This window comes from Littorina saxatilis, unplaced genomic scaffold, assembly GCF_037325665.1.
Source record: "Littorina saxatilis isolate snail1 unplaced genomic scaffold, US_GU_Lsax_2.0 scaffold_1031, whole genome shotgun sequence".
Lineage (NCBI taxonomy): Eukaryota > Metazoa > Mollusca > Gastropoda > Littorinimorpha > Littorinidae > Littorina > Littorina saxatilis.
Window position 1 is genome coordinate 35,750 of NW_027126251.1, and position 9,699 is coordinate 45,448.

At 44.0% G+C, this 9,699-nt stretch overlaps 1 protein-coding gene across 1 annotated transcript; it reads right to left on the minus strand.

Moving 5' to 3' along the window:
• Nucleotides 1-2,350: 2,350 nt before the first annotated feature.
• Nucleotides 2,351-7,504, minus strand: LOC138954707 (uncharacterized). The gene is made up of 3 exons (XM_070326484.1): nucleotides 7,489-7,504; nucleotides 3,875-5,725; nucleotides 2,351-3,041 (listed from the first exon to the last, which is right to left on the minus strand). Coding segments are annotated over exons 1-3 (1,908 nt in total). The 5' UTR covers nucleotides 7,490-7,504; the 3' UTR covers nucleotides 2,351-2,985.
• Between the last annotated feature and the right edge of the window lie 2,195 nt (nucleotides 7,505-9,699).

Sequence of the window (9,699 nt, forward strand, 5' to 3'; positions counted from 1 at the left end):
ATCAGTGCGCTGCACCGAGACGGTTATACCCAAACGGCGCATACCGCAAACGGTTCGGGAGCAACTTCAGTGTCAGCTCAACACGTTCGGTCTTTTAGAAGATTTGTATCTTGAAATGAAAATTAACGAATATCGCGCTGTCCGAAGGAATGGAGTACATATCGGACAATGACCACGCTCAGGCTAAAACGATAGGACATCTGACCGACATGCGGCAATGTGAATCGGACATTTGGGGATTTTCATCGGTATATGTCCGATGTCCGACGCCTAACGACATCCCTGGTACACTATTGTTTCCGTGTTTCCATATGATTGGACGCCAATGCTGCTGGTATCCCCTTGTGTTCCGATTCCACCTTATTTCAAATAATCTCTCTGCACTAAGATATCCTCTTTTACACACGGAACGGGAACCTATGATTCGTAATGACCTTATCTGTATATAACGTTGTACACTGACAATGTACATTACTGCAACAAGTAACATATCACATAAATATCATCATGTATCCTCCTGGTCTACATGTCCTGTGGTGTACATACGGTGTGGTCATAACTAGTGATTTGTGGTCACATTTGGGTCAGTATATGTATGTTTGCTCGCCTCGGAAGGTCACGATTTCTTGTCTCTTCTCTGGCTGTCACCTTTCATCTGAAGTGCCATCGGATGTATTGTGTAAGCTGCCAACTTAACCCGTATGTCATAGTTGGTGTCAGAAATCTCCGTCTCTTTCCGTGTTCCTTGTGTGATTAATGTTCCTGTTTTTCTGTTGTTGTTTCTTGTCCAACTCAGACCCTTTTGGGAATCGTTTATTTCTCGGCTGTTATCGCTTAAAAGGAACCAACAGTGTGGAATAAGCGATACTTAATCGTACCCCTGGCTGCGCTGACCAACAATGTCTGGTTGTGTACCCTCGTCCTTTTAAATAAGTGTAATTACCACCAATTACCACAGTTTGTATTGTTTTAAAGGGAACACGTATACAATACGTTGTGTTAAACAATAGGCCGTGAAAAGTAGGATATGCGCCGAAATGGCTGCGATCTGCTGGCCGATGTCAATGCGTGATGTATTGTGTAACAAAAGTCCATCTCACACGGCATAAATAAATCCCTGCGCCTTGAATATGTGCGCGATATAAATTGCATAAAAACATTTACAAAATAAAATAAATAAATAAATCCCTGCGCTTAGAACTGTACCCACGAAATACGTATTGATTGATTGATTGATTGTTCACTTGTTTGTTCCAATGTATGTATCTGTGCAAGCTATTTGCTATGACTATGTTTTGTGGACCTACAACTGCGACTAAACACAACCGCCCTGATATGGCTCTTCGTGGTCGGCTGGGCGTTAAGAAAACAAGCAAAGACTAAAAACAAGAAGGCATGACTGCTTGTATTTGCGTGTGTTACTACCTCTCTGAACGCGGCGAGAGAGAGAGAGAGATACAAAGAGAGAGAGAGAGAGAAAGAGAGAGAGAGAGGAGAGAGAGACAGAGAGAGAGATATATATATAGAGAGAGAGACACACAGAGAAAGAGAGAGAGAGGGAAAGATAATGAGAAAGAGAGAGAGAGAGAGAGAAAGAGAGAGACAGAGACAGAGAGAGAGACAGAGAGAGAGAGAGAGAGAGAGAGAGAGAGAGAGAGAGAGAGAGAGAGAGAGAGAGAAAGAGAGAGAGAGAGAGAGAGAGAGAGAGAGAGAGAGAGAAAGAGAGAGAGAGAGAGAGAGAGAGAGAGAGAGAGAGAGAGAGAGAGAGAGAGAGAGAGAGAGAGAGAGAGAGAGAGAGAGAGAGAGAGAGAGAGAGAGAGAGAGAGAGAGAGAGAGAGAGAGAGAGAGAGAGAGAAAGACATTACCTAGGGTCGATGCCCGCAACTCTGTTCACTTGGATGCATTCATGATACACGACGATAAAAGACTAGTAGCGACTTACACAGACACGGACAAACACAACACTAACTGATTTAACTTTGAACAGGGCTAAAAAAAAAAGTCATAACTGCAACCGCCTACAAGCGTTGCATTCAATTCAAATGGCACACATGTGGATTGTTGTCATTGTTTATTTCTAGGGGCATCCCTTTAACAAATAATGCATGTTTATATACAATGTTTGTGTAAGTTTTGCGGACCCAGAAAATGAGTTGCTCTGCAAACTGCAAATATCACGTAGATTAAACAAAGTCAGTAAGTCTATTTTAATTGCATCTTTTCTTGACTCCACAAGAGTGCTTTACACACAATCACACGCATTCACACGCTTAAACGGCGCGCTGCCCTAAACATGGAACTCTCTCATTTACTCATGTACACGCATGCATGCTATTATATACATGGAATCGAGAATTCGATATACTGTAATTTGAACACAATCCACAATTTAAATTAGGCATGTTGAATAACAATGTTGGCGCTTAAAACAAGCGAAGTAAATCTTCTAATTAGTTTCATTGCACACGTTAAGTATGTGTTGGTTTTAATGAGAATATATATCAAAACGTTCTCAAATCTTGTTTTTAAACAATAGCTAGACATTGGAAAGTAACGACAGTCTAATTGTCGTTTAACACACACAAAATAGGTTCGTTTGTACTATAAGCAGTAATGCTAACAAACACAAACATTTTGCAGTTAGAATTTTATTTATGGCCGGTGACATTTTGATCGAGCAGTATTTCATTTTAGCTTGGGATGTATTCCATGGAAACGATAACCCGCGACAAGTTTACACTGTTGGGCCGAGGCTTCGTGAGTGCTAACAATCTGCTAACACAGATTTAGTTGGGCTTTATGTAAACATGAGTGAAATAATCTTAATAGTGAATGTTTGGAAAATCTAAATTTTTGAACAGAAATTACAAGATTCAGGTACGTCCCTTTCCCAGTTTGTCTTTTGCACGATGTTGCTTTCGTTTGATTGGATCAATCACACATTTGCATATCTGAAGGTGAACGTCTGAAGGTGGAACGCGGTGTTTACGCTGCACCAGCACCCTTTGCACTGAACAGATCCATGATCGTTGGTGGGTCAACTGAAACAGAAAACAAACAACACAGATGAAAACATGTGAACGCACTCTGTTTCTGCCTCTCCGTCTCGTTCTCTGAGTCGCTGTCTTTCTCTATCTGTCGTTGTCTGTCTCTGTCTCTATGTCTGTCAGTCTATCTCTGTCTTATTCTGTCTCTTTTTCTGTCTGCCTCTTTATTTTTGTACCGCTTATTTCTGATAATTCATGTGTTAGATTGTGTGTTGTTGTGTGTGCGCTCTCTATGCCTAGTTTGTGTCGTTTAATTATGTGAGTGTAAATTACCTAAATGTACTGTACTTTAAGAGTTGCTCGCTACTAAGTTTTAAATACGACTATTTACAAACAGGCTGTGGTTGGCTATTTTCAGATGTTGCATTAATTACAGAATGTTGTGGTGTTGCATCGTCACTCTCTAAACCTTTGAATCCTTTAAATGACTGTCATAGTAGCACCTCAGGACTGTCAGCAAACTAATGTTTGTTTTAATGCGTAACTGGTTAATTTGATTTTGTTCCGTTTTTTTCAGCAGAAAAGAACTCGGCGTGGTCTGATTTATTAAAACAAAACAAAAAACACAAAACAAAATTAATACACTGCTAACAATTACAAATCTTTTTTTTTTTTATTCATGTTTAAGTATTGCCGTTATGTCGATGTTCCTGTGAATGCTTTGCTTTGTCCTCATTTATTTGTTGTTAGCCTTTTGACTTTATGCAAGGAGTGTATGGATGCATGCGTGTTTCCACACCAGGACACGTACCAATGGCAGTGATGCTATATAGCAGAATAAATTATTGTTCTTGTTGTTGTCCTTCTTCGTATTTAAGTACACTCACCTTTTCCGGGGCAGCACATCCTGAGGGGCATTCCTGTGTACTTGAGCCTGAGCTCCTGGCAGCTGTAGGGCAGGTACTGTTTCCTCAGCTCCGTGATAGCCTCCTGGGCCTCAGGACCGGCGAATCCCTCACCAGCAGCCATCACGCGGGACATGACGAGGGGAATGACGGCAGAGCAGTCCACCGGCTGTGCCTGTCCTCCGCCCATGCCTCCCATGCCTCCCATGCTGCCCATGCCTCCAGATGCTGCTCCGACTGGAAGGTTAGACCCTGCCCGGTTGCCTCCCATGCCTCCAGATGCTGCTCCGACTGGAAGGTTAGACCCTGCCCGGTTGCCTCCCATGCCTCCAGATGCGGCGAAGGGGTTGGCGGGAGTTTGCTGGAGGGGCTGGGCAGCGCCCATTGGGACCTTGGCCGCCTGGCTGATGAGAGTGTTGGCAGTGTTGGGGTCTTTGAACACCCCTTTGTTGGGGTTTGCTGCGCTCAAGGGGGAGCCTGTAGCTGCTGGTGCGGTGGCCTGTCCTCCGCTCATGCTTCCTCCTGTGTTTCCTCCCATGTTTCCTCCCATTCCTCCCATGTTTCCTCCCATGTTTCCTCCCATGTTTCCTCTCATTCCTCCCATTCCTCCCATGTTTCCTCTCATTCCTCCCATTCCTCCCATGTTTCCTCTGGCTTGGTTCTGCCTGTTCATCATCATCATCAACATGGGCATCATGCCAGCCATGCCGCCGCCGCCGCCACCACCGCCGTTCATCATCATCATCATGCTCGGGTTCATGCCTCCAGCGCCGCCAGAGAATCCCTGCATCATCATATTGGTGAGCATCTTAGGGGCCAGGCACTTCTCAAAGGTGCGGGCCATGGAGGGGTTCATCATGGACATGATCATCGCCATGTTGTTGCCGGGGCCTGCTGCAGTGCGGCCCGCGCGCATGCACACCATCTTGGAGACGGGCGACTGGCAGCCGTACCACAGGGTCTGGGTGGGGCGGATTCCTCCAGCCGGGGCGACGGCAGGGGTGGGGTCGACACAGCCGTGCTGCGTGTAGTAGGCCATGTCCCCGAACTGCGTGGCTTGCTGGTTGATCATGGTCCTCACTCGCGGGATCATCATCATGCGCGACATGGGGTGCTGGGGTGGAGGGGGGGTGCGCGTGGGTTGAGGCGCGCGGCGGTGGTTGGGGTTGTAGTACTGCTCCCAGGCGGTAGGACCCTGGTGATGGGTCTGGTGGCCCCAGCCTGTCGTGCCGGAGTTGACGGCGCTCTGGGCAGCCTGGTTTGCTGTGGGTGCCAGGTTCCACTGTGGGGGCACGAAGGGGAGCACCCTAGGAGCCTGGGTCTGCTGCTGAACCTGGTTGGTCTGGGTCGGGGTCGGGGTCGGGGCTGGGGCTGGGGCCGTGTTGGGCTGGGGGCTGTTGGTGAAGGGGTTAGCGAGAGGCGGGGTTCCGGGCTGGGGGGTCTGCAGGGTAGTCTGACCCAGACCCTGACCCTGACCCTGCGAGGGGTTGACCACGGACATTAACTGGTTGTAAAAGAACATGGGATTGGTGCCTTGTGATGCAGCAGGCGCTTGGGTTGGCCCAGGGTTGGATGCTGCTGGCTGAGCATTTTGCATTGGGGATGTAGGGTTTCCAGCCGCCGCAAACAAGTCCATGAAGGACCCGCCAGTGGCAGTACCCGTGTTGGTGGCAGGCGCTGTGGTTTGGGGGAACATGTTGAACATGCTGTCGGTGCCGGTGTTGGCGGGTGCTGTTTGTGGTGGTTGTGTGGGTTGTGCCTGTGTGTTCGTTGTCGCCTGCTGCCCACTGTTCATCCGGATGTAGTCGAACAGGGCGTTTTGAACTGTACCCACTGTGAATAGAACAACATGCATGGTTGGTAATTGAAACGTGTATTATTGACACAGCAGAACGTTCTAAACTGGACCCAATGGTAATCGAACAACATGAATGGTTGGTAATTGAAACGTGTATTATTGACACAACAGAACGTTCTAAACTGGACCCAATGGTAATCGAACAACATGAATGGTTGGTAATTGAAACGTGTATTATTGACACAGCAGAACGTTCTAAACTGGACCCAATGGGAATCGAAAAACATGAATGGTTGGTAATTGAAACGTGTATTATGGACACAGCAGAACGTTCTAAACTGGACCCAATGGTAATCGAACAACATGAATGGTTGGTAATTGAAACGTGTATTATTGGCACAGCAGAACGTTCAAAACTGGACCCAATGGGAATCGAAAGACATGAATGGTTGGTAATTGAAACGTGTATTATTGACACAGCAGAACGTTCTAAACTGGACCCAATGGGAATAGAACAACATGAATGGTTGGTAATTGAAACGTGTAGTATTGACACAGCAGAACGTTCTAAACTGGGCCCAATGGTAATCGAACAACATGAATGGTTGGTAATTGAAACGTGTATTACTGACACAACAAAACGTTCTAAACTGGACCCAATAGGAATCGAACAACATGAATGGTTGGTAATTGAAACGTGTATTATTGACACAACAGAACGTTCTAAACTGGACCCAATAGGAATCGAACAACATGAATGGTTGGTAATTGAAACGTGTATTATTGACACAACAGAACGTTCTAAACTGGACCCAATGGGAATCGAAAGACGAAAATGGTTGGTAATTGAAACGTGTATTATTGACACAACAGAACGTTCTAAACTGGACCCAATGGTAATCAAAAGACATGAATGGTTGGTAATTGAAACGTGTATTATTGACACAACAGAACTTGTCATTTAGTATTACTTCGACCCAACAGTATTTGAAGTAGACAGACAAACACTTATGACAAAGTTAAACAATCTGTATCAAGATCGTGTGGCTCGCTTGCAGAATGCCCGCGAGGTAATGACCAACCAATCAGCAGTCTCTCTGTGTTGGGATGTTTGTTCTCACTATGGGAATTGAATGCTATTTGTTGATGATTTGCTATGGTGTAAAGCAGGATTAGTGACTATTTTTTTTAAATGGAGTGTGTAGTTTCGATAGTTTTACGAAAAACGTTGACACAAACTAGAAAGCTCAGTTTCTCTATTACTCTATACACATACAATTGATGAATGCAAAGTTAAGGAAATAGAACGAAAGAGAGAGAAAGAGAGAGAGAGAGAGAGAGAGAGAGAGAGAGAGAGAGAGAGAGAGAGAGAGAGAGAGAGAGAGAGAGAGAGAGAGAGAGAGAGAGAGAGAGAGAGAACTCAAAACTCAGAATATTAAGAATATTAAGAAAGGAGAGAGAGAGAGAGAGAGAGAGAGAGAGAGAGAGAGAGAGAGAGAGAGAGAGAGAGAGAGAGAGAGAGAGAGAGAGAGAGAGAGAGAGAGAGAGAGAGAGAGAGAGAGAGAGAGAGAGAGAGAGAGATTGAGAGAGAGAGAACATGGATAGGTTCTTGAATGTGCAATTGAAACACCAACAATAAGCTATGACACAAAAGTGCGATGCCTTAGGTTGTTTGTCTTTTGAGTAATACAGTCATGCATTGTCGTAACAAATTCAGGAGCTGTTTCACAAATTGTTCCTATAAAGGCAGTTACAAGAGTTAAGCAAAATTATCCAAATGAAGAAAACATGTACTTACTTTGTGCTGATACCTGCATGTCTGTAAAAAGAGAAAAAAAAACATAAATTAGCATCAAGAATACTGTTATATAGTTAACAGGTAAAAAGGTAGAGGACGAGAGAGAGAGGGAGAGTGAGAGAGAGAGGGAAAGTGAGAGAGAGAGAGATAGAGAGAGAGAGAGAGAGAGAGATAGAAAGAGAGAGAGTGAGAGAGAGGGAGAGAGAAATAGAGAGAGAGAGACAGAGATAAAGAGAGAGAGAGAGAGAGGGAGAGAGAGAGAGAGAGAGAGAGAGAGAGAGAGAGAGAGAGAGAGAGAGAGAGAGATTGGATTGGATTGGATTGTTTACTCATTTAGGCCATAGCCCCTTATGAGGGGGGTAAACATACAAGAGAGAGACGAGAGAGAGAGGGAGAGTGAGAGAAAGAGGGAGAGTGAGAGAGAGAGAGATAGAGAGAGAGAGAGCGAGAGAGAGAGAGAGAGAGAGAGAGAGAGAGAGAGAGACTGAGAGAGAGAGAGAAAGAGAGAGAACCAGACGGAACCAGAGAGAGAGATATAGATAGATATATAAAAATACAGATAGACAGACAGACATACAAACAGACAGACAGACAGACAGACAAACAGACAGAGACAAAGAGAAACCGAGACAGAGATACATTTTGTAAACAGTAGTACACGGACGATCTGACTGCTTTGACGTTATCAACACAATCCGTGCACGTCAGTATCGTTTATCTGTTCCCAGCACTGACTTTCTAGTTGAAATAGCATTGTATTGGCAGCACACTGAAAATACAATCATTGTTGGGGGAACCACGATATAACGTATACAGTGCCAATTAATTTAAATAATAAGAGAATATAATGGTTGTCACTTAAACTAGCACATCGCCTTTGCGAAGCTGGTAAGGCCAAGGGTTATAATTGATGTCCTTAAAAATTGAAAAATATTGGTCATTAAGCTAAATGGATTTTTATATAACGATAGTATATATGTCAGTTTGTGTTTATATAGCTCAGCATTTGCAAAGTATCAAATGAAGACAAACACTTATGTTTGTAGCTTAGTTTTGCTCGTCGTCTTACTTTGTAAAGTTCAACAAAAACAACTTTAGCAAAGTTCACGCAAAGACACACCCAGAGAGATGTCAAACATAGTACACAAAAAAACTTATAACAGACACAAACATACATCATAAATATATGCATACACACACACACACACACACACAAAGGAAAGTAACACATAATTACATAAATTAAGAAATATAATTGAAAAGGAAGAAGAGCAGAAAAAAAGCAAACAAACACCTGCATATAAATACGAAATAAACACGAGCAAACGGGCGCTGTGGCGGGGTGGTAAGACATCGGCCTCTTAATCGGAAGGTCGAGGGTTCGAATCCCGGCCGCGGCCGCCTGGTGGGTTAAGTGTGGAGATTTTTCCGATCTCCCAGGTCAACTTATGTGCAGACCTGCTAGTGGCTTATCCCCCTTCGTGTGTACACGCAAGCAAAAAGACCAAGTGCGCACGGAAAAGATCCTGTAATCCATGTCAGAGTTCGGTGGGTTACAGAAACACGAAAATACCCAGCATGCTTCCTCCGAAAGCGGCGTATGGCTGCCTAAATGGCGGGGTAAAAACGGTCATACACGTAAAATTCCACTCGTGCAAAAACACGAGTGTACGTGGGAGTTTCAGCCGACGAACGCAGAAGAAGAAACACGAGCAAACGGACAGACACGCAGACCAAAAGACAGAAAGGAAGACAACAGATAAGCCACACACACAAAGAGGAAAGAAAGAAAGACAAAAATGGTCCGAAAATACGATAGAACGATTAAAAAAAAACACAAAAAAACACGTGTAATATATTTATGTAGCATTTGTTTGGTACATGTTAAGTTATGACTGAAATTAATGCCACGATAACATTAATATAATAAACGCAATAATGTACCCCAGAAAACATGTTGGTTTTAACATAGCATTATTTGAAACAGACTATGGAAGCGAGTTTCTAGTCGCTAATAAGAAAACAAATCAACTGCTCAACAAGAAATGTACTAAAATAATCCCTTTTTTTCTGTAAGTAGACAGCCATAGCCACGACGCGAATTATGGCATTGATTCTTTAATGATTAGACATCATCATCATCATCATCATCATCATCATCATCATCATCATCATCATCATCATCATCATCATCATCATCATCATCATCAA

Coding starts and splice junctions, on each gene's coding strand:
- LOC138954707 (XM_070326484.1), bottom strand. Junction 3,042..3,874: donor GATGTGCTGCCCCGGAAAAG/GTGAGTGTACTT, acceptor TTTCTGTTTCAG/TTGACCCACCAACGATCATG.